General features: G+C 49.7%; 1 protein-coding gene across 1 annotated transcript; it reads right to left on the reverse strand.

Annotated features, from left to right (window-relative positions):
- Window positions 1–2,695: 2,695 nt before the first annotated feature.
- On the reverse strand, window positions 2,696–3,659 carry FOXE1 (forkhead box E1). The gene has a single exon (XM_065745533.1). It carries the CDS (start codon window positions 3,639–3,641, stop codon window positions 2,784–2,786), a length of 858 nt encoding a protein of 285 aa, XP_065601605.1. The 5' UTR covers window positions 3,642–3,659; the 3' UTR covers window positions 2,696–2,783.
- Window positions 3,660–24,324: the final 20,665 nt, after the last annotated feature.

Here is a 24,324-nt window from a genome sequence, read left to right on the forward strand (position 1 = left end):
TTTCCTCATTTGTGGGCAGAAATGATTTGGAGAGGATAAAAAGAGAACAAGCATCTAGATCTTATCAGCAAGCAGTGCACAGCTGAACCTACCCAATTTGTACCTCATGAGTCATAAAGGTCTATCATGCATGTCCTCTAGACACCGGGTTTTGCTCCTGAACCTGGGTTAGATGCTACCTGAGATCAGGAGGAGCTTATGCAAGGCAAAATGCTCTCAGGCGTAGTCCTCATTCCCTGGTAAGAGGAGAAGCAGCAGGCAATAAAGGCAACTGAAGGCAGCTGCTGCCAGAGGAAGGTTGAGGAGAGTTTCCCAACAAAAAATACCCACTTACAATAAAACAAAAAGAAATCCCACACTAACAAAAATGTTCCTGTGCCTCCAGTTAGGCCAGGATGAGGTGGCTGAGGAGTGGCAAGCCTAGAACTTTCTTCTGTCCCTTCTCAGCACTGATGCAAAGCATTGATGCTAGAAAGGCACTCTGTACAGAAGATGCATTCCACAGTGACTTGTGCTCAGCAGTGCAAGCAGACACAATCAGCAGTACACACAGGCATGCTTGCACCCACTCCTCAGCACTCACTCCTGTGTACATGTGTGCACGGCCACGCATCTGCAGGCCAGCATAGGCACACTGAGAGCCAAGGCACACAGCTCAGCTGCAGCTCCCTCGGAACCCAGGCTCAAAGCCCAGGAAACACCAGCTGGTGAGCAAACAGACCCAGCTCAGATCCTGCAGGCCCAAGCAGCCCTGGGCAGCCTGCAGGCTCCTCCTGCATTGGGAGAGGGTTGGCTGGGAGCTGTGAAGCTGCAGCAAGACCTGCTGTTATGGCAGCAGACCCCTGGACCAGGAAGGACAAGGAAAGACAGTGCTGCTCCTCAGGAACAAAGGTGCAGGCAGGCAATGGCAGACTCACAGAGCTCCCAGGCCAGGACAGTAGCTCTGGGCCAGCCCACAGGTGGCTCACGCACCATGGCCCACCCACCGAGGGAAGCATGCCCCAAGACTGGAGCTTGTCTTCAGTCTTCATGGAGGGTTGCCTCACAGCTTCTTCCTGCTTGTCGCAGAGAGCTCACACTGAGCTGTGGGGACACTCTTCCACCTTCATGCTCAATTTCCTCCCTCTCATGTCCCACATGGATACCTGGACTTTGGCACCCAGTGAAGGCAAGGAACTTCCCTCTACCCAAATTTTGTACCACTGAGGAGACCTCACCTGAAAAGTCCTCCAGAGAGCTGAAGGCTCAGGTGTCCTTAGGGGGTGGGAGCTCTTTGCAGCAGTAGGCAGCAGCAAGACGGAGAGAGAGGCATGAAGCAAAACTAGAGAGGTGCTGAATGTACACGGGAAATTCCCCCCAGTGGACAGTCAAGTTGCCCAAAGACTGCTGTCTCCAGCTACAGACATTGTCTAGGCTTTGCAGGGAAGCCCTGAGATTGTCTCACTACTGTCTGACTGCTCTGAGCACGAAGCCGGGACAGAAACTTCCCAACTTCCAGCCTGACACCTGAGTCACACTGCAGTCTGCATCATTTATGCTGAGATTTATGTGCAGCCTCACTCCTGCTGCGGCTCCCGCTGCACTTCCCACCTACCTCTCCCCACTCAGAGCTCCACTGATTTGTACAAGCCATAGAACAGCCTTCTTCTTGTGATCCAGTCACACAGCCTCCCACCTCCACAGGACAAGGGAGCTGTATGGGAACCTGGCAGTAGCAGGGCTACGTCTGCTTCCCCCTGCTCACAGCCCCTGAATGAATCTTGCTCATTTTTGGGCTTCCCAGTCCCCTTCCAGAGGCAGTGGGATCTGTCCGGAGGGATCTGCTTGGGTTTCTCCATGGATCTATTTTAAAGCCTTTGCCTCTCATGGATGGATTCAAAAGCACTTCTCCATGTTCTCTTCTCAGTTTTTTGTTTTGTTTGGGTTTTTTGTTTGTTTGTTTGTTTTGTTTGTTTTTCTCTCTCCTTAGGAGAGTTTGAAACGAAAGATGTGCAACCGAAGATGAGAAGACCTGCCCTGCCCCTTCCAATTCTGGAGGAGATGCTGCCCTCCCTTAGGCTTTGGGCAGAGCTGGGATTACCCTAGGTTCCGAGTGAGAGTGGGAAAACCCCTCCTGTAGATCTCTGTCCCAAACAACCACGGTCCAAATTCAGTGCTGGATCTCACTCTAAAGCCAGGTGAGGATCCCTGGGCTTTGTTCGATCAAGTCAGGAAGACTTCCGAGGGCAGAGACCCCACAGCCTCGCTAGGTCTGTCTCACTTCCAGGGGCCGACGGCAGAATTTCCCCCTTTGAGTCCCAGAGTCCTCCCCACCTCCCACAGCTCACAGCATGCCACTGGGCTCAGCTGCACCCCTGAACCTCTCCTAGTCCTGTGTGTCGCTGGTGTGGGACACAGTACTGACACGGCAGCAGCGTCACATCAGGGACGCACGACCGTCAGCACTCGCACGGCTCGGGATCGACGAGCCCGAGGAGGGCATCCTGCCTCCCTCCGGCCCGAGCCCAGCAGGCGTCTCACTCCGCTAACAAAGTCACGAACAGCAGTTTTTTCACAGCGGCATCTTCCCAGCGTCCCAGGCGACAGCACCGGGAGGGAGCGGGAGAGGCGGCGCGGAGTTCTGCGCACTTGCCCCGGGAAAGCGGGCAGCACCCGGGGGGCTCCGAGAGCTCCGAGAGCTCCTTCACCCAGCCCGACGGTGGCGGGGCTCGCCGGGCCCCCGCGGCTCCGGGCGCGGCGTCCTCCGCCTCCGCCCCGTGCGCGCCGTCGGGCAGGGCCGCGGGTCAGAGCGCGGGGACGAACCTGTCGGGGCCGCCGGGGAAAGCGCCCTGCCGGAGGCCGGGCTCGGCGGCGCCCACCTGCCCGCCGGCGCCGTAGGCGTGGGGTAGAGGCGCGTAGGGCGCGGGGGAGCGGCGGCCGTACATCCCGGCGGGGCCGGGCGGCGAGGCGGGCAGCACGAAGCGCCCCGGGGGCGCGTACAGAGGCCCCGCGCCCGGCGGCGCGTAGGGCCCGGGGGCGGGCAGCGGTCCGTAGCCGTGGGGCAGCGCGGCGGCGGAGCAGCCCTGCGCGGGGCAGGCGGCGGCGAAGGCGCAGGACGGGGCGGGGGGAGCCGGGGCCGGCTCGGCGGGCGGCGGGAACAGACGGCAGGGCGCGGCGGGGCGCTCGGCGAGGAAGGCCGGGTAGGTGGAGAGGTCGCTGCGCTTGAAGCGCTTCCTGCGGCGAAGGAAGCTGCCGCTCTCGAACATGTCGCGGGCGTGCGGGTCGAGCGTCCAGTAGTTGCCTTTGCCGGGGCGGCCGGGCTCCCGCGGCACCTTGACGAAGCAGTCGTTGAGGGTGAGGTTGTGGCGGATGCTGTTCTGCCACTTGCGCGGGCTGTCGCGGTAGAACGGGAAGCGCTCGGTGATGAAGCGGTAGATGCCGCCCAGCGTGAGCCGCCGCTCGGGCGCCTGCCCGATGGCCATGGCGATGAGCGCGATGTAGCTGTAGGGCGGCTTGCCCCGCTCCGCCGGACGCTTACGCCGCCGCCGCCCGCCCTGAGCCCCCGCCGCCGCCTCCGCCTCCTCCCCGTGCGGCGCCGGGTCCGCCTTCAGCGACGGCGGCGGCGGCGGCGGGCCCGGTGGCAGCCGTCTCTCGGCGGTCATGCGGCCGTCGGGGCTGCCCCGGCGCGGGCCGGGACGAGGAGCGCGGCGCGGCACTGCCGCCGCGGCTTTTATGCGGCGGTGTCCGGCGGCTCCGCGCCCCGGCGGCCGGCACTCCCCCTGCAACGCCCCGCATCCCGGGAGGCGCGGGCAGGGCCGGGCGTGCCGCGCCGCGCCGCTGTCGCCTCGGGCAGGGGTAGGGGCGAGGGCAGGAGCGTCGCCCCGCTCCGGGCCCCTCCGCGGCCCCCGCCGCCGGGTAGGAGCCCACCGGGACCGCGCGGTGCTGGAGTGCGGCGCGCACCCTCGGCTCGCGCCCCAGTTCTCCCCCGAAATAAACTCCTGCAAAATAAACAGTGACAGATGCAGCAGCGGACGGAGTGAGCGGGCTTGGATAGCGCGAGCGATGTGAAGCCCGTCTGTGCGAGACGTGCTCGGATGCAACCGCCGTCTCCAGCAATGACCCGACGCAGCTCCGGGTTCCTGTGCCCCATTTCACCCCCGGTGCAGCCCGCTGGTCCCAGTGCCGTGGGACATTGCCCTTACAACCTAGAAGAAGCCCGCCTGTGTGTTCGAGGCTGCTGCTGTGAGCTGCCAGCCCCCTCCTGCCTGTTACTGGGGTCTTAGGAGTAAACCCGCAGCTGAGTGACACCAGCACGGCCAGCTGGTAAGCGCTTACTTAGGTCGGTACCCTTGCACCAGCACTGGAACAGCACAGCTATCTGCCACTGGGATGTGGAGCTCAGGACCCGTGAGTAGTGCAGTGTGGGACTTCTCGAGCTGGGATGGAAGGAATCAGTGTGCCCGGGCACGCTCACGGGTGCATGTGCACAGGCACACAGCTGTGCAGGGGCACTGATCTGGGCTTGAGGGTGTGCGTGGAGCTCATGGGTGTGCACTGGGATGCATGTGTGTGTGCAAGTACATGGCAGTGTAGCAATATTATTGGGCACAGGGCATGATGTCCACGGGTGTGGAGGAGTGGGTGTGCAGGGAGGCTGACATGCAGGGAATGGGTGTGCAGAGAGCTGGACCTGAAGGTGCACGCAGATGTTCTGCATGGCTGTGCAGTTGGTGCTGCCCATGTCTTGGTGCCCACAGTCGCTTCTCCCAGAACTCATGTGAGCAACATGCTGAGCCTGTAGCTGTGGGAAAGCACTTCCTTCTGGACTGTCACACAAAGGGTCTTCAGGTGAGTAACGAGAGGTGGGAGGTGCTCCTAATGAAACAACAGTCCAAGAATGCTATTTCTTCACATAGAGGCAAAGCTGTGTGAGGACCCATTTGCATGCACCAAACAAGCCCAAGTCCTGTTTCTTAACAAAATAGGATGATCTAGAGTCTCGGGCCACCTGCCTATTTCTATAGCTTCTAGTAGAAAGAAACTAAGCAGTGTCTCTGAGATGCAGCCCCAGAAGGTGGATGCAGACATGTGGCAGGATTTGATTTTGCATGCTGCAGCCTTCGTGCTAAAAGTCATCCTCCCACACTTGACTCCCTTTTTGAAGTATGCAGAACCCTGGGGTAGTGTTGCTCTGGAGAAACCCAGAAAACAGACTCCTTTTGCATGAAAGCAGTGGAGCTACCCCTCCTGCAATGCCCTCCAGAGACCTACAGCAGTTTTCTGATCCGTTTGTCCAAAGATCAGCTCAGCAGTTCAGTCCCTCTGGGGCTGTGCCTTTCTGCGCCATGCCAATTCCATGCCTCCAGAGGGCAAAGTCAGATCATGCTTCACTCTTCGCTAGTAGATGATGGGGAAGGAGAGGTGTGCACAGGGTGGGATAGCATGCTAGAACTGCTTCTGCCCTCCCTGCTGGTGTTGGAAATGCTTTTCCAAAGAAAGTACTTTCCTTGGCAGATCCCAGCCTGTAAGCAAAGTGAACTGTATACCAAAATAGTATGTGCTGGCTCCTGTTCCTTCTCCTTCCCTCATCATACATGGCAAACTGCAAAGGCTGATTCTGTGAGTGAAGCAGCATTCACATAACATGGTGTCCTGGTGATCATCCTCAGTGTGACATTGTCATCTGTCTACATAAAAGCATTTCCAGTTGTCCAGTCTGGGAGCAGCTGTACATCTAGTACCTCTTTTGATTCCCACTTCTGATGGGAAGTGGGACTGTGGGATTCACCCAGGTGCATCTCAGGCTGCTACTCTACATCTCCTATAATCAAAGTCCTGCCCATTACTGGAGCAAGAGGGTTGTTGGTCCCCTTCCTGTTCATGAGCATTTTCCTTCTCTTTTGATTTAGCCATGCTATAGGAAGGACAAAGGTTTTTGTAATTAAAGTATTGAATGCTCTGGGTAGTCTTTTACCCACTACTGGTTGACCAAATAACATGGAAAATCTTATGTACTGGCTAAACATTCATCATGCAATACAAAATGTATTATATCTCCAGGAGTGTTAGTCATATGAAAGCTGTGGTTTGTCCTTTCTTTTGATCCCAGGGACAAAGTTTTGGGCAGCACCAGCACTGTCAGTTTATTTGTCTGAATTTCCAAGGCCAGTTCCTACTGCCTTCAAATGCAGAAGGCACTGATTCTGAGACCAGGTGCTGGAGGATATGCCCTGCACAAGAGCATTGTGCCACAGACTATCAGTGCTGGAGTTCATTAGTAGCTGTAGGTGCCAGAGAATTATCCTAGCCAAAATCCCATCTACTTGGATCTCCAAAGGCAATTTCCAACCATGGAAAAAATCCAGTCCTTTAGGCATCATTCATTCCCCATTCCTGTGCTGCAAACCACACCCTTGCAGTACCTCAGGAGTAATCTGGGAAGCCCTGCTCCCCATGAACCCCATGCCCTGGAGGGTTTCTCCACCACCAAACCAGAGCGAAGTGAGCACAGAGCATGCAGACAGCCCTTTCAGGTGCTGCACATTCAAAGCTTTGGTTCCAACGTCAGAATGCTTCTCATCTCAGAATGATAAAGGTTTCACTTTGCCTCCATGTCCCCAGAACACAGAGCTGTATTTAATGTGCTGCAAGCCATGTCTTCACTGGAGCTAAGTTCCCAGATTGGATCAGCTGAACACAAGTGAAACGAGCAGTATGCCATGGCACAGCTGCACACAAAGCACAGCTGCCTCTCTGATGGGATGGCAGCTTTGGTTCACTGTTGGTTCTGTTTGTCACAGGACTCCCCTGCTGGAGGCCTGGGAGCACCAAAGCCAAGTACTTGATGGCACAATGCAAGAAAGGACCCCTACCTGCAGCCTGTGGTGAATGTCCTGGAGGGGACCACCAGGCTGAGTCTGTTGGAATGAGAGAGGTGATGTGCACACCGTTCACTTTCAGAGCATGTGTCCACAAAGAGGAGTCCAAAATCACTGAGTTGAAGACATTGTGTATCTGACTGGAGTCAGTGGAGGATGAAAGCAGAGTGGTGACTGCATGGATACGTGGAAACACTGTTTACCAGGGGCTTGGCTTGGGGACCAAAGGGAAATCTCCAAGGGGAATTGACGTACAGTTGGTTTGTGGACATGTGGGGCAGGAGGCTAGAAAGCAGCAATGAATGGGAAGTGATCTTTGCATATTTGCATCAGGAGATGCTCACATGCTCACTCAGTGGAAGCCAGGTTTCGTGCTGCATCAATAGCCTGGTTGTTGATCATCAGTTGTGTTTTCACAAATATTGTCCTCCAGCTGAAGCAGTTTTTAGAGCTGGCTTGCAAGAGAATGAGCTGCCCATTCTTGCCTCTGTACCTCCAAGAAATGACTGGGAGCTGAGCAGATCTGCCAGACTCTGTAAGAGGAGGAGCTGACTTTTTCTGAGAACATGCAAAGTAGAGTGAGGCTCACTACTGTAGGAAGAAAACCACTTGCTATGCTTTTTTTTGCAGGTGCTGTGAGGTTTGCATGGCTGTTGCTCTTCTAAAGCCTGTGCATTTCAGCAGCTCATGAAAATCTTCCAGATGGCATCTTTGAATACCCATTAGGCTGTTGGCATGGAAATAAGTTCCCCTGTTTTGCCTACCAAATGCCCTGTTTCGCCAGTTATTCAGCAGCTTGGGGAGGTTTAATCCCCTCTCACAGTGGCTTAGGTCTTTGGCATTCACACTCCCTGTAGAAACACACTCCCTTCCTCTCCCAAGTCCACCCCGCCACCCCCAAGGGAACGTGGCAAGGGATGCCAACCAGAGGGTGCAGATTTCGGCACATGGAGTCACAGGCATGCCACTAATTTTGTTTGGGCAGGGAAAGGTCAAGCATATAGGACGTGGCTGTGATTCAGATCCTGCAGGATGAACACCCATGTTTCACGGATGGCCTGGTGGGACCCATCTGCTCTGCTGTGAGGTCCACAGATCCTCCAAAACCCTGAGGCCTGCGTTGTGTGAAACTGGGTTTTACTTGCTGGAGCACAGGGTCTTCCCTCTTTGCAGCTAGCGGTGAAATCTGACACCTGATAGACAATGATAGCAATGGATGCAGCAATTTGGAGAAAATAGTTTATTACTTTCCTGGGAAGATGGGTATTATTTAAGAATAATTATTTAATTACATGCCTTTATGTGGGCAAAGTGTCCTTGCAAATTTCTTGCTTTATTTCAGTAAGTTATTTGGAAATAAATATTTGCTTTCTTTTTCTTCATTGCAGATGGAACAACATTACTCTGGACATCATCTTTCTCTAACAGGTGCTGGGTCATTCTAGACAAACAGGAGATCAATTTTCCAGCACAGGCAAGAGAGATTTCTTGGTTGTGGTCTTTGTGGCAGAGTTCTTGTTGCCCCACCCAAATACGGCCATTAAGTCTTTAACAAATTGCAGTAGCATTGTCCTGTGATTTAGTAAACAATTTCCTCTAATCAGTGTGTCCGTGACATGTTTTACATTGAAGTCCTTGCAAATGAGCATCAGTTTCCTTGTCATCACAGGGAAGTAGCTCAGCCAAGGAAGGAAGTAACATGTTAGGAGCAAGAAAAGGAAAAGTAATAAAAATTAATAAAAAGTAATAAAAATAGGAAAGATAGAGCAAGGGTGAGAGCACGTGAAGGAGCAGGAGAAGGAGAAAGGAAGAGGAAAGAAAGGGCTGTGCCTGGAGCTGGAAGAAGATGAGAGCCTTTACTGGAGGATTGGCTGGGCTATCTCTTTTGTGGAGAAGATCTTGAAGACATGGTTGAAAGAAGTGATACCCACCTAAGCATTTTCTACTCCCTGTCTTGGCTTGGAGTCAGAGACTTTCTGTTTAAGCATCTGTTTGGTTTGACCAAGTAAACATGAGAAGTAATGTTACAGCTTTTTAGGACTGATCTTTAAGAAGCATGGAAAAGTTGGAGCGCTGTGAGTCAATTGTTGGGTTCTTCATATGCTTCTTTTTTATTATTATTTTTTTTATTTTAAGACCAAGGAAAATCACTGGTTAAACAGTATTACTGAACATGATTCATCTCAGAAAGTTAATAATGAGAAAATGGTGGGTAACCTTCTGTTTGTCATGTTACAGACCCCTCTTAGGCTACAAGTCATTTGTTTCCTAGCTTGGTCAAAGCAGAAAGTAGGCCCACTATTTGGGTTAATCAAAGCTTTGCAACAAAAGAAGCATTCCTCTGCTCCAGAGCATAGGCAGTGAAAGATGAGCAGTATGAAGAGGAAGGGCTGTAAGTGCAGATGAGTGCACTTCTGAGCATTCCCACGTTCTTGTTCCTGGTGGCCTGTCAACCTGGCTGGAGAGGCCAGGCACCAGCTTAGTAGATGAGCTGAGAGTTTGTCCCAAGGAAGGAAATTGCTAACTAATGCCCAAATCCAATTTGAGATGCTTCATTCTGGAAACACCATCAGAATGAAAAGATTGGCCTGAAGCTCTGCACCTGATCTTCTGGTTTTGAAATGAGGGAAGTTGACCATCATCCATCTGGACCTGTGGCACGAATAGCACTCCTGTATCAGCCAGACAAATCTCTGAGGTACAATGCCACCTTTGAAGTGCTAAGGCCTGGACAGCAGGCCTCGAACCACAGCTGACCTCTAGGTGAGTCCCACAAATCAGCGTTACATATCATCAGCATCCAATCATTAGCAAAATATGTATGATCATTAGAGAAATGTGTAACTTGGACAAAACATCTCATTAGCAAGAGACATAGCTTAGATAAAGTGTTACAAGAATGTATTTACCTTTCTTTGTTCAGAAGTGTCAAGAAATGCAAGTGCACAAACTTTCTTGGTTCCTCCTGGAGCCCTAGTGGGGCTGGAGGATAGCCTGAATAGCTGGGCTGAGCAAAATGGGATGAGGTTCAATAAGACCAAGTGTCGGGTCCTGCACTTTGGCCACAATAACCCCATGCAATGCTATAGGCTTGGGGCAGAATGGCTTGAAGAATGTAGAGAGGAAAAGGAGCTGGGGATGTTGGTTGATGCTCAGCTCAACATGAGCCGGCAGTGTGCCCAGGTGGCCAAGAAGGCCAACAGCATCCTGGCCTGTATTAGAAATAGTGTAGCCAGCAGGAGCAGGGAGGTGATCATCCCCCTGTACTCAGCTCTGGTGCGGCCGCACCTCGAGTACTGTGTTCAGTTTTGGGCCCCTCACTACAAGAAGGACATTGAGGCCCTGGAGCGTGTTCAGAGAAGGGCAACAAAACTGGTGAGGGGTCTGGAGCACAAATCTTATGAGGAGCGGCTGAGGGAGCTGGGATTGTTTAGTCTGGAGAAGAGGAGGCTCAGAGGAGACCTTATTGCACTCTACCACTTCCTGAAGGGGGGTTGTGGTGAGGAGGGGGTGGGCCTCTTCTCCCTGATAAATAATGACAGGACGAGAGGGAATGGCCACAAGTTGCGCCGGGGAAGATTTAGATTAGACCTGAGGAAGCATTTCTTTTCTGAAAGAGTGGTCAGGCACTGGAATGGCCTGCCTAGGGAGGTGGTTGAGGCACCATCCCTAGCGCTGTTCAAGAAGTGTTTAGATGAGGTGCTAAAGGATTTAATTTAGTAGTTGGGTAGAGATAGTGATAGGAGGATGGTTGGACTAGATGCTTATAGGTCCTTTCCAACCTTATGAACTTATGAACTTATGAACTTATGGAGGTGGAATCCAAAAGGAGAACAAAACCAGATGTTTCCACCTCATTGTCACATAAACTTACTTATTCAATGATATAAAAGCTGGACACTCTTGCAGTTACGTTGGAGACCTCACCTACAAGTGGATGCACTTTATAGGACCTCCCAATTGCTGGGAAAGCCTCTTGAAATCCTCGCTGCAACCGGGGCTCCATCTGGATGATTTTAAAATATGATGGCAGTTGATGATGTATCTTAATCACTCTTGCTGTCCTCTTGTAATGGTTAGGTGCATGGCCTTGTTGTGTATTACTCTTGCTGTATCATTTCACTTAGTATCTCATTGCTTTAAAATTATATAAACGCATTGCTTTAACTTGGTGTCTGTGAGCTTTGTGTTGACTCCATCCACTGGCAAAACACTTTTCCATGGTCATATGTAAATCTCCATGCTTACAGCTACATGAAGGAGTGTAAACTGCTGGGTCTTCCTCTGAGAAGCCCTACTCCACTGAGGGCTGTGCTCTGCTGTTCTTACAGTCTCTGAACAACACATCTACTGCCTCTGCAGGAAAGACCATGCTGAGACTTAGCAAAGAAAATTATGCTTAAAATGGCACCCACATCTGTGCTGATGAACACGCACGATCCTGTGTAAAACAGCAGAGAATGCAAGGTATACCTGGCTATGAAGAGAGCTATGAATGCTGTCTGTCATCAGTTAACTCAGATGTGCTAGGCACTAATGATGGACTGGGAGCAGCCAGCACTACGAACTGCTGCTCTTACTCCATGAGTGACAGATGTAAAGAGCCTTTATTTCTAAAATAAAGTGTAAAACAGGGTAGTCTGGGCTTACTCATGCTAGTGGACAAAATCAAAATGCTTTTACACAGAAATCCTTTAGGAAAAAACTTGTTTTGTTTCATTTTGTTGTTTTTTTCCCATAGGCCTTTTTGTTCTCATCACGTCTCTGACCCTTCACCATGGTGGTAACCATGGCAATAGTGCCCTGCTCACAAACACTTCAAGAAATTTCCTGGAGTTTTTCCTGAGCTCGTAGCACACTATATAGTCCCAGATGAGGAAGCTGTGTGTTTCTAGGTTCAAAACTATTCTTTCACAATACTACAAAGGCTGAGAATAGCTGCAGTGATGCTGCAAAGCCCGTGAGGATTTACACAGCATGAGAATCTGTTCCCTCATGTATGGCCTTAGCGTTTACCTGAGGCCATGTGTATTTCCAGAAGTATATATGTCATGCTAATGTGGATAGAGGGAAAGGCTTTTCATTATTGTGCTGCAATTAAAGCCGTGCACTGTAACATTACTGTGTGTCTGTGCACTGATGGCACCGAGTTCCAAAAATCTACCTACATCTTGGATAGTCTGGTTCGATTATGAGTCTGTATGTCATGTGTGACAGCTGTGCCTTAGCATGGGCTTCCCAAAGGGACAGCAGGAATATCTATGCTTTGTGCTTTGTGAAGCCCAGCAGGTATTGCACAGTCTTAGCCTCACTTGCACTTTCAGCATGGGACTGGACCAGAGATCTCATTATTTCTGCAGTTCTCTCTATTACCGTGAGAGACACTGTGAGGCTGAACCACAGAGTTCCTGTCAAGTCAGTTCAAACCCTGTCAGTGATGTAGGAAAATGACCCATGGACAGAAGCAAAATGACTTCTCCTCATGCCAGGTGCTCCGATCTCATTTCTCCCAGCTGACTCTGGTTGTTTTGCCTATGCCGCTAAGGTCCTCAGATGCAAGTCATGGACTGACGACCATGCTGCAATGTCATTCCACAGGCAGCTCACCACATCCCTGAGCCTACTCTGAGGTAGAAATCAGCACTGCTCGCCCCTGGTTTGTGCTGGAGGCTACTAGCCCTGTGCTGTCAGCTGCACTGCACCGTGCAGACAGGGTGTTCCTCTGGTTCAGTGTAAATAGCTGAACAGTGGAGGTAATTTCTTTCAGTCACTTGTTACACGGCTTTATTGAATGGGGAGTGTCAATTTTTTTTCTGCTCTGAACTAGTCTGGGCAACACTGACAGAAGAGCTGAAAAATAAGACCTAGTCCTGCAGAAATGACTCATTCTGGCATAGGATTTGCAGAGCGGGATGAGAAGTTCAGGTAAAACAAAGGGAAATGGAGGCCACAGTAAAACTCTGTGGTTTGGAGCATGACAGTTTAACTGCTACAGAGTCCAAGTTGGAAACCCCCTCCCAACAAATTGCTGTACTCAACACCGTGGTAATGTACAAAGCAAGTCAGTATGCAAGCTCACTTGTTCCAGGCTCTTTCCCATGGGAGCTGTAGATTGGACAGCTAATTACCATGGGACTGAAAAACAATTATTATTATTTTTAATTAAACACAAATAAAACAATGGCTGTCCCTTTAAAGTTTAACTTTGAAATATTTTCTGTGTTTTTTAACAGGGGTTATACCAGCCAAGTTCAGACAGGGCATCACTGGAGTTTTGACAGAACTTAGGGCTATTTGCAGCCAGATTTCTCCAGCAAGGACAACATGGTAGGTGAGGGTGAAAGCAGAATTCCTGCCAGAAGTACCTGGGCAGGGAGAAGGGAGGCTGGGTTTCCTGAAGCAATGCTAGACACAGAGATCATTCTCCTCTGTGACCGTTAACTACTTCAGTTTGCTTTCTTCACCTGAAATCTTATTCAACAAGTTGCCGAGCAGTAGCTCAAGTGAAGCCATCTCTAGTATGTGGATTGGAGAGGGTCATTTTTCCACTATTTTTACAAACTTCTCTGTAAGATAAGAATGTTGTTGCAGTAACAGCAAAATGCAGGGGTGCCATTATATCACCAAGTTTTTCTGAGTGGCTTTTCTGATACTCGCTTATAATAGAGATACATCACTTGCAGAAAGGTTGTCCTCACTTGAGGTGGTAAAAGTATTGCTGAGACACCAGGAAGTATAAAATACTATGATGTTTTAAGGGAGCTTATTGATGAAGTGAACATTAACAGCAATGCTGTGGCCTTTCTGCCAGCGTGAGTCCTGTTCTAGAGGCCACGAGGGGAGGAACACCATTGGTCTGTACGGGTGAGCTGAGACCTAGTAGACCTTTTGGTGCTTACACTTGGCATGCGTTCAAGTGCTGGGGTCCCTGTGTCCAGGCTTCTGTAAGAGAGCAGTGTTGTCCCCAGCTACACAGACTTCATGGAGCACATATTGCTGTCATGGCAGCTGTAAAAGGCAGCAACACGTGGGAGGTGTAAGACTATCCAGGATCTAACCTGGACCCTTCTCCAATGTCTGTCCAGGCTCAGGCCAGGCAAGGCTGGCATGTGCACACAGAGAGGCTGCAACTGCTTTCTTCAGGCCCGCCAGCCCCAGGGCGGCCCCACCTTGCAGGCACATTCCCCTGCGGATTAGCCCTGCAGGGAGTGTAGTGCCATAGGAATGTCCTCCCAGTGCAACCTGAAACCCACAGTGTGTTGCAGCCTGAAAAACTGGATGGATCCGTAGCCCTCAGTGTTGTGTTGGAATTCTTCATGATGAGGATCCTGAGACAGTGACACAGGCTGGAGGTGTTCAAGGCCAATCTGGATGGGGCCCTGGGACTCATCTCGTGAGGAACAATCAGCTCATGGCAGACGGTTTGGATCAAATAATGTTTAAGGCCCCTTCCAACCCAAGCAGTTCTGTGATTCTGTGATTCTCTACTCAGACCCCAGAGGAGATGACTGGAGTGATGATGAGCAGCTGTCCTTCAAGGTCTGAAATGCTCCCTGGTTACTCCAGTGCTGGATGAGGGCTCTGCCAGCCCACTTGCATCCATCTCCTGCTACTTTCTGCCAATGCTTGTGGCTTTGAAGCCTAATGCTGCTACAAAGCACACTGGAAAATGGGTTTAAATTTCAACCCTTTGGGGATTGTGCCCTCCCTTGTACATCAAGTTGCTTAACACAGCTGATCTAACACAGGAGTCAACTTCATTTGTATAAGCATGCAGCCAAGTGGTGTGTGCTGTTCTGTTCCCTTTCATACACAGCGTCTGGAGAAAGAGGGTCATTGCTCTGATGGGAAAAGCAATGTCAGCTCATGTTGCCACTGAAGGTCTGATCCCAGTTAGGAAGTCCAAAAGATGCTCATCCCAACTTCTTCCTCCACAGGGCTCAGCTAACTTCACAAACTACTCTGCACACCAAAGCATTTCCCATAATGTTTTCTCACTGGACGGGCCACAGCAGGTCCCTGTCCCAAAGCCCCCTACCCCTAGCTCAGCACACAGCTCAGCACAAAGCTTTCAGCCATCCCTGTCACCTCTCCCTGCTGGCATATCAGCATGCTGTGGCCCCCTGGGCCTCCCTTCCTACACTGGGTCCAGCTCTGGGTGTGGAGAAAAGCCTATCTTGCAGAGCTGCTGTGCACAAAGCTGCTTTCCAGTGAGCTCATCATGGAGTCAGTGCCAGAACGAGTGCAAACAGAGCATAAGGGGTTTGCACCCACATGCCAACTCAAAGCAATACATATTTGGTAACCGGGATTGAACTCCTGATCAAACTCCTGCTGATTATTGCCCAATCTCTGCAGCAGCACATGAGGTGTGTAAAGGCACATGGCCTGGTCTACCTATCATACACACCATCTGATGTCACTGAAGAAAAGCCATAGCATACAACCTGAGATCACCATTTCCATCAGGAGCTGATAAGAGGGGCAGCACACCTTCTCCCTTCCCCATATAATAGGATAACACTAGCTGTCCAAATTTGGAGCACTCTACCATTGCATGTGGCCTTGGGTGACTGTGGTGGATGGATCTCAGTCACCACCTGTGGCCCCCAAGACTGCTAAACCCCAACAGGGAGAAACAAGAGGTGCCTGGTACCAATGTGGAGAGCAGAGCCCATAATGATTAGGGCATGGAGAGGCTGACGGGAGGTGTGAACTAACCTAGGGCAGATCTCCCAAAGGCAGGGCATTGCTCTTTTGCTCTGCCCTCATTCCTTCATTACTAGGAAATGGTTCTGTACCAAAATCATAGACTCATCCTCCTTTCTTCCTCCTGCCTTCCTTTGTGTCATCATCAACAGAACAATAATGTCTATAGGATGGGCATGGTGGACCTCAAACTCCTGCATTTTATGTCCCAGGGGGCCTGAAGCCTGTACACTTTCATCTCACTCCTGATTTTGTCTCAGGCAAGTATTCCCTCTGCTAAGCTCCCATTTCCTGTCTGTGAACCAGGGATAAAGGTATTCCATGTCCTTCCCCATCAAGTTCTGGCACATTTGGCAGGTGCTAGGTAGGAAACATCTGAATCCAAACCTCAGCACTGACTCATTACCACTCAGGCCCTTAAAACATTCCAGTGCAGCGGTCTTTTCTTCCCCAGAACCTTTCCCAGCCTTCTAGGCATGGAGCATGGGTGGCACTGCCAGAGCAAGAGACTGCGCCTTTCCCAAATGGTGCCTGAGGTCCTTCTCCATGTTATGGTTCTCATCATGTACCGTTTCTTTGATTTATTTATTTTTATTGTTTGCAGGAGGGGTGTTGTTTTAAAGCCTAGAGGGCTTTCAGGCTCACTGTGTATGGTGGGGTCACTTGGAAAGAGAGGTAGCAGTAAGACATGCATTTATTTCTCGTTCTGTTCTGAGTCAGAATAGAAGATTTCCTGTACATAAGGACGTGGAATCAAAGTCTGCTGCCTACGAACACCTTTCTTGGCCCAGTGATGGAGGCACCTAGTGATCATGGGCAAGCCAGTTATCCTGGTCTGCTCCTGTCCTACCATGCACGGCAACTCTCGTGGAGAAGAACGGCAATTTCCCCCTGCTGCCATGGCTGGGGCTGAGCTGGTAAAAACCTTCAGCCCCCAGTACTCAGGATAGGACTTTGGGGTCAATATGGCCTCTTTCCACAGCAGAGAGAAGGTCCCTTGGTTGGCAGAAACACTGGGGAACACACTTCCCTGTGCTCACTGATGAGCCCAGCCCAGCAGCACAAGTACCTCAAAGCATTGAACAGGGGTGGGACAGCAGCTGGCACTGCTCTGGGCACTCTGGCCAAACTGGCATTGGTAGTAAATGCCATGTCCCTTAAAAGGCTGCAGCAGTACAGCAGTGCCTGTCCTGGATTGTCAGCATAATCTTCCCGAACGGTGCAGGTATTGCAGAGGAGCAAGAGCTGGGCTATCCCACCATGAGCTTTGCTGTATGCTGCACCAGGGCTGAGGGACCCTGTACTCCAGCTGAAATAGCACAGGGCTCTGAGAGGGTCACCAGGCAGGTGCTCCTGCCAGGAAGGGTTCATTGTGCCTGTCCTGCTCCAGGGACTTCTGGAGTGCTGCTCCATTAGACTGCTGACATGTAAAATGCAAAAACACTTATCTGAGCAGAAGCAGAAGTGATGCTGCCCCTGGGCCTCCTTTCCGGCCCAGTGACCTTTAAATGACTGAGCCTCAGCAGAAGGGGCTCACATGTCTCCTCCCTGTTTCCTCCCACTCCTGTGGCAGTGTGTAGCCCAGGGAGAGAGAGTATTGTCCCTGAGAGAGAAATGTGATGGGCTTGAAAAGAGTGTTTTGTGTTTAGGAGGCAGAGCAAAGGTGCCACCAAGAGAGGGGCTCTGGTGGTTTGAGAGAACGTGTATGTCCACTGCATACATACTACCAGTGCTCCTTATGGCCCAGCAAAGGCTGGCCCTGTGCAGTTACTCACTCCAAGAAAGACAAAGTCTAGCAGGCAGCTGAAGCACAAGGTGACCTAGCAGCTTGGGGCAACAAAAAAGCCTCTTCTGGGGGGTTGGACTGGATTCTGACCAGGGATTGTATATATTCATCAATGGCTGCACATCCTCACTCTGCTCATGCTCCACTAGCAGCAGGCTGACAACTTCTGGGTAACAAGGATCTATATTCCTCAAATGCAGCCCTGTGGTGATTCATCAGAAAAACCTTTATCTTTGTCTTTCAAAAGCTTTAGTCATTTTAACAAAGAAACAATTTCCTGCTGATCAAAAGGGCAGCTACCCAACACAAACCGCATATGCTCAAAGGCTTGTGACCCACCCGTTTATTAAGGGTTATTCTTCAGTCCCAGAGTCAAGATAATCATAGGTAGGACATGCAGAAAGGTCTGCTGCTAGAGGCATTCCAGTGCCTTTGCAGCAGTATCTCAAGACCCGTGGAGAAGCTCAACACAATGGAAGACCTCCAGTTAATTATTTTGCAAGACTTAGGGCTAGGCTTCTAAATCACTGAGGCACGTCTGAAGGCTTCAGTCTGTTCTCTCCACCACTGAGGTTTCAGTTAATTGTATCCTTGTTACACGCTTTCCAAAAAGAAAGGGAGAGATGAAGAAAGATTTTTCAATAGTTTCGTAATTTTGCTTAGAGCTGCCTTGATACTGAATAGCATGCAGAGGTAGAAGGGATATCCTGAGCAATGTTTGGTCTGCAGGCGGAATCTGTTTCCCATGACAGTGTCTTTCTGAAAGCAGGAATTCCAGCATGAAATAAAACTTGTTAAAGTGGTAAAGGAGGAAGGCTCCATTGTATCCTGCGTGACAGAGTAATCCTTCCTCATGAACAAGCTGCTGTCATTTTTCCTCTCCCATCTGTGAAATTTGGCTTCAGTCATCATCATGATTTTCACTAAGTATAAAAGCAAAGTCCTAACCCTTAAAAGCAACACAGCCAGCCCTGCAGGAACTTCCTGCAGACATGTTCCTTGCTGCGGATTTTCTTGTACAGACTCTAAAATGTCTGCCTGCTTAAAGCTGCAATAGTGTTACCTGATAGTAGAGATGCTTTACCAAAGGAAACACTTTTCACATCTGTTACACTGGCTCCACAATGCTCACCTTTTTTTTTTTTTTCAGTGCTTTGTTCACATGCTATCATTCTCCTAATTCCTCTTTAAAGCTTTCCTTTTGCAAATACATGTAAAAACCTGTAGACAGCAATTCAGACTCACTGGGTGAGCAGCACTGTTGTGCTCACTGGGTGAGCAGCACTCCCTTTCCCCAGCTCCTTGTGCCCTGTACTCGTTCCACCTTTCTCTCTGTGTTGATCCTCTGGATTGAGGTGTCTCTCTCTGAGGTAATCTGTTAATATTAACACTCACAAATTATTTTCAGCATGCCACGCATAGGAGCTGAATGCATCAAATAAAACAGACTGAGCAGGAAAACAGAGCTGCTGCTTTCCAACATTCCCTTTCAGAATCTACTTTCTGTCATGCCTATAGCACTAATCTTATTTGTTAGGCAGGTAAATCCAGCAGCACCCAGTGAAGACTGATTGTCCCCAGCAGGAGCCCTGGAAAGACCCCGCAGCATGTGATCGTGGATACCAGCAGCCTGGCAAACTGGGAGGGCAGCCCCAGACGCCCATGCTAGTGTTGGTGAGACCTTTGCTTTTGTTTGTTTGTTTTGTTTTGTTTGTTTGATTGTTTGTTTTTCTGGTAAATTGCACTCGGATTTGGTGATTTGTTACAGCCTTTGCACACCAGCAGAGGAATTCCTGATATCTTGCAAAGCTCTACGCCTCCAAATCTGATGACAGCTCTGCACTCTTTGCCGAGTGATTTCTTACACTTTTGAAACAGAAGCGTGTCAGTGGAATGAGGGCATAGACGTCTCGGTTACTGGTTCATCAGCAGTTTAATTATGCAGCATTAAAATTCAGAGTGCTTCTTTTTTAAAGACCTACTCTAGCTGAAGCAAATGGACCTACTAAAAGCTGTAGCATTTTGCAGCCAACATCCATTCAGCTGGTGATGTGCGACTGTGTGTCAGTTATGTTACCTGCAGTGGTAATGCTGTAGAATCACCCTGTAGTGCTGAAAAGCACTGCAGGTGCAGACGTGGAGGGTCAGCTCTGCAGCTATACTGCTCTGTCCAGTAAAGGGTTGTCTTGGTGGAAACTGAAATTGTCACTGAAGCACCCCTTTGGTGTGTGAGGAATGGCCGAGGGGGCTGGGATTGCTCAGTCTGGAAAAGAGGAGGCTTGGGGGAGAGCTTACTGCCCTGTACAGCTGCCTGAAAGGAGGCTGTGGTGACATGAGGGTCAGCCTCTGCTCCTATATAACTAGTGATAGGATGAGAGGGAATGCCCTCAAGTTGTGCTGGGGAAGGTTCTGGTTGGATATGAGGAAAAAATTATTCTCTGAAAAAGTGGTGAGGTTTAACATATTATTAATATTATTATATTAACAGGTTGCCATGGAAGCGGTGGACTCACCATCTCTCTGGAGGTGATCAAGAACCATGGAGATGTGTCACTGAGGGACAGTGATCAGTGGGCATGGTGGGGGTGGGCTGGGTTGCTTTTGGGGATCTTAGTAATATTTTCCAAACTTAATGATTCTACAATTCTGTGACTCACTCTCCCAGCTCAGGTAGCTGCCAGTACAACTCACCAAGACATCCCCCCCATGTGAGAACCCCTGCACCCTGATTTTTGCTGACAATTGTGCTTCCTCAATGTGTGAGAGGTATGACATGCACTGTGCCACTCTGCCAATGCCTCTGCTTCATCAGCAGCAGTGTCTTCTGTAGACCTTAGGCTGGTTTGCTCTGAGTGCTGTACCAAGAACAGATGCCTGTTGGATCTGTTTCAGGAATCATCAGAAATAGGACTTTACGCTGAGTTTTTTTTATCAGTAGCTTGCCTTATAATCCATGTGACAAGCACATCACAGATCTTCAAGGGATACTAATTAGTCACTTAAATGAGATTAAGCTGAAGATGCTGGCAAAGCCATTTGACGGCTATAATTGCCGTCCTCCTGTTTGCTCAGCGCCTTTAGCTGGAGTTTGGGCAGGACTGGTGGGAATCCAGGATCACTCACGGGTGTAAGTGAGCGTGAGTCACATTTTGCTGGCTTCCTTCATGGCCTCCGCAGATTTCAAATGCAAGCCAGGCGGAAAGGGGAGAAAGCTTAAAGCTGCTTCCTCCAACAGAAAATCCTTTATATGGCTGAGGTGTTTCAGCATTCTTGAAGTGGCTCTTGCTTCATTGAGGTTGTTATGTTAGGTTGTCACATCTGATCTGCTGGCCACCTTTGCTGCAGCATGAAATCTGCAGCTTCTGCAGTTTCTTTTCAAAGGATGGGGAATGGAAAGCAAGCAGTGCCAGGTGCCATAAAACACAGAGAACCCATGCTCCCCTGCAGAGCATGCTACAGGGGCAGCCTCATGCAGCACTCGCTTGGCTGTAGTCTACAGAAATAGAACGTTGTACAGTGCATCGTAAGAAACATGAAGTACCATTTTCTTTATAGGGTTACTTCACACTGAAAGAGATGTCAGGTGATATGGCAGGGTGATGGGATGGAAATGATTTCCAATTTTCTTCATGTTGAGACATGGGTCAGTGTGAAAGTGGAGGTCAGTGCAATGCAATGTAGTGGCAGTGCTACCACCCTGACAGCATTATACAAATGTACAGCAATGGGATGTATTCTGAGAGGCAGTTCCTAAAATCCACGGGCATAGGCTTTTGGGAACAGCAAAGGGGTAAACACCACTGAGATCTAACAGACAGATAAAAGAAATCCTCAGCATTTGTCCAATGGTTTGTGACTGGGACAAGAGGCCTCAGCTGGAAAAAACAAAATGTCTGACGGCCTTTTAGAGAGCAAGCAGAAGGGATGACTGCACATGCATGGGTGTGTGTGTGCATAAATTTTCCATTTACATAAGGAGTGCTAGCAAAGCTCTGTGGGCTTTGAAAGGAGAGAAGCCTGAAAGCTCATATGATGAGCTTCAAGGCCTGCTGGTGGGCAGGCCTTGAATGCATGCAGTGTATTTAGCTTGTCACTGTCTTATCTGGGGCATATCTGCTATGGGGTGGGAAATACTGAGAAGTAAAAGGCAGCTTGTGCTTGTGATAACATGTAAAAGTACAAGCCAGGTGGATGCATTGAGTACTTCTAGGTGCATTGCCGCCCTAATCTTTGCCTTGGGTGCAAAAATCCTGAATTCAAAAAATAACAGAAGGAAAGCATTCTCTTCATTGAACTCTTTGTAACAGCAAATTTGTGATGAGCAGCCAGAACACAGTCTGGGACACAGCAGTCCTGCACTGTGAGCATCCAGCTCCAAGGAATAAGGAAGGAGAACCTGGCATTATCAAACCCTGGGAGAGGATTCATTGTTTATTCTGTGGTGCCTCTGCTGCCCTTTTGATTTGTCTCATCATAGAACCATGGAATCACAGAATGGCTTGGGTTGGAAGGGACCTCAAAGATCATCTAGCTCCAGCGCTCCAGTGATACCTCTTCTAGACACCCTCTGTGTGCCTGGGTGACCTAGACCCCAGCTCTGTTGTGTCTGCCCTGTTTGCCACCCCCAGAAAACTGCTGAATAGTCCCACACTACTTGCAGTTCCTGCCCCACAAGGCTAAGGTCTGGACACTGACTTTTGTGGAATGTCCTGGGGCTCTGTCCGGCTCACAAGGGAAAGGGGAGGGACAGATATTCAGGTAGGTCCTGAAGGCTGAGGGTGAAGGCAAGAGGGGAGTTCTCAAAAGTGGCCAAGTCTATGAAAAGATGTAAACTTTTGAAGAAACTTTTGGAAAATAGTTCAGAAATTTTATGCAGAATTTCTTAAAAAACATTATTGTTTGAGAGACCAGTTTCAAGGCTAAGTGTCACTGCTAGTGGCAGACCCATTTACCCTGTAGTTTACTGCTGAACATCCACCATAACCCCCCAGATCCTACCTACACCATCCTTGCCGTGATTGGAGGTCCCCCTCTTCTACCCACTTCCCTCCATTCTTCCAGAGGTATGCAGCAACAACGTCACTGGCCTGCCTGCTGCTAACATCTCACCTCTTGCACATCACAGGTCCCTGTGGGTGCTTACAGGAAAGAGAAGTACACACACACTTTCTGAAAGCATGGAGCAAGCCTGTCTCTTCTGCCAGCTCCTCCATCCAAGCAGTTGATGGCTCAAAGCCTACTCAGGGCAATGGAGAAACATAAGCTCACGACTCTCACAAGGTTTCCCTTCATCCACTTAGCTCTAACAACAATTCCTACTTCTGCAGTGCAGCAATGAGTTGCCCAGGCTTCCTGATTCTCGTTTTCCCTTCTTGTCATACACATATAGATCTCAACATGGTATCCCACTGTAAGCTCGTCAAGTCCTTCCAAAGTCTATGGACACTTCCAACAATTTTACTGCTGTCTTTCCTGCTCTGTCATTTCTGTCCCCTTGTTTCCCTACATCCTGCATGCCACTTCCCACCCAGTGCAGAGCATGGAGAAATTGCTGCCAGCAGGCATCTCATCCAAAGCTTATTGGCAGTGACATGGCTGTTCTTCCAAAGATCAATTGCATGACAGGAATCAAACACCACTAGCATGGATGATATAATCTTTTTTACACATGGCTGATGGGCACAGCTGAAGAGCTGTTCACCTTTATGAGCCATAAGCTGCTTTCTGAGAACTCTCTAAGAGTTGCCATAGGATGGTAGCTGGTAAGGACAGAGAAGAGGAGGCTTTTCCTTCAAAACACCGTGTTGGGAACTTTTCTTCTCAGTACAAGCCATGTGCAAACCTACAATTATACATTTCCCCTGTGCTCTGGCTCTCTCTTCTTGGGCACCCATGCAACTTATTGCTGTTGAAGCTGATGACATTATTTTCACATCAGTGGAGGAAGATGGATCCTGCTAGCTGCACTGGAGGCTCACAGAGAGCCACAGCCATGCTGACAGCGCAGCGAGTTCCTATCCACAGGACAAGCCCTTAGCAAGTCCTTGGAAGTACTGAGAAGGATATAAGGGTAGTCTGGCTCTGCATGCCCATGCATTCCCTACACAGCCCTACAAATGACCTGTTGGTTTCAGATCAGCTAGCAGAATGTGTCAGCTGAGGTTTGTCTGTGTGCACTACCATGGAGTGGGTGACACCTGCAATGCAGCAAGCCATGAGTCTTACATTCACGGAGCACAGGGAGCCAGCAGCTGTAGTAACTTGTTTACATGCATGGGAGCCAGTGTTCTCATATGCTGGCCTTAGACTTGGGTGCATTCCCTCTCTGTACTGGATCACAGAAGGATCACTGTAGAACTTCTTGAAGAATCACAGAAGGGTTTGTGTCTCATGGTCTTCACCTCGACATTCTGCTCAAACCAAGGCTTACTTGAAGCTATATCATGTTGCCCAAGGCCTTACCCTGTCAATCTAGAGTGTATCCAAAGACAGAGATCCCATCACTTCTCTAGTGGCTGTCCCAAAACAGCACCCTCTTCTGAGAAGGAATCTTTTCCCTATGTCTAAACAGAATTTTTCCTGCAGTAACCTGTGCCCTTTGCCTCTTGCCCTTCAACTGTGGACCTGTAAGATTAATCTGCCTGTCTTCTCTGTAGCTCCATTAAGCAGCATGATGGTACCCCCTTGGCCTTCTTTTCTCTAGCCTAAATAACCCAACACTCTCCCACCTCTTACAGCTTATCCAGTTATGCATACCCTCCACTGCATCTAAGCCTTCCTTTTTTTCCTACTACTTCCTCCTATAGTTTTCTCTTAAGTGCCTTCCTTCAGTAAGAATCTTCCATCACATACTACTCAACATTGGCAGCCCAAAAGGAATGCTCATGCCTAGAACAAGTCCATTTAATCTCCATGATAGATCTCATCTCTGCTTTTTCAGTTCTGCCCTTCCAGCACTCCTCTTGCCAGTCC

The sequence above is a fragment of the Cyrtonyx montezumae genome, unplaced genomic scaffold (assembly GCF_038088225.1).
Source record: "Cyrtonyx montezumae isolate F1298 unplaced genomic scaffold, pur_monq_1.0 scaffold_36, whole genome shotgun sequence".
NCBI lineage: Eukaryota > Metazoa > Chordata > Aves > Galliformes > Odontophoridae > Cyrtonyx > Cyrtonyx montezumae.

Excerpts from the sequence above, each read along its gene's own strand:
- FOXE1 (XM_065745533.1), bottom strand. The coding sequence starts at position 3,641 with ATGACCGCCGAGAGACGGCTGCCACCGGGCCCGCCGCCGCCGCCGCCG.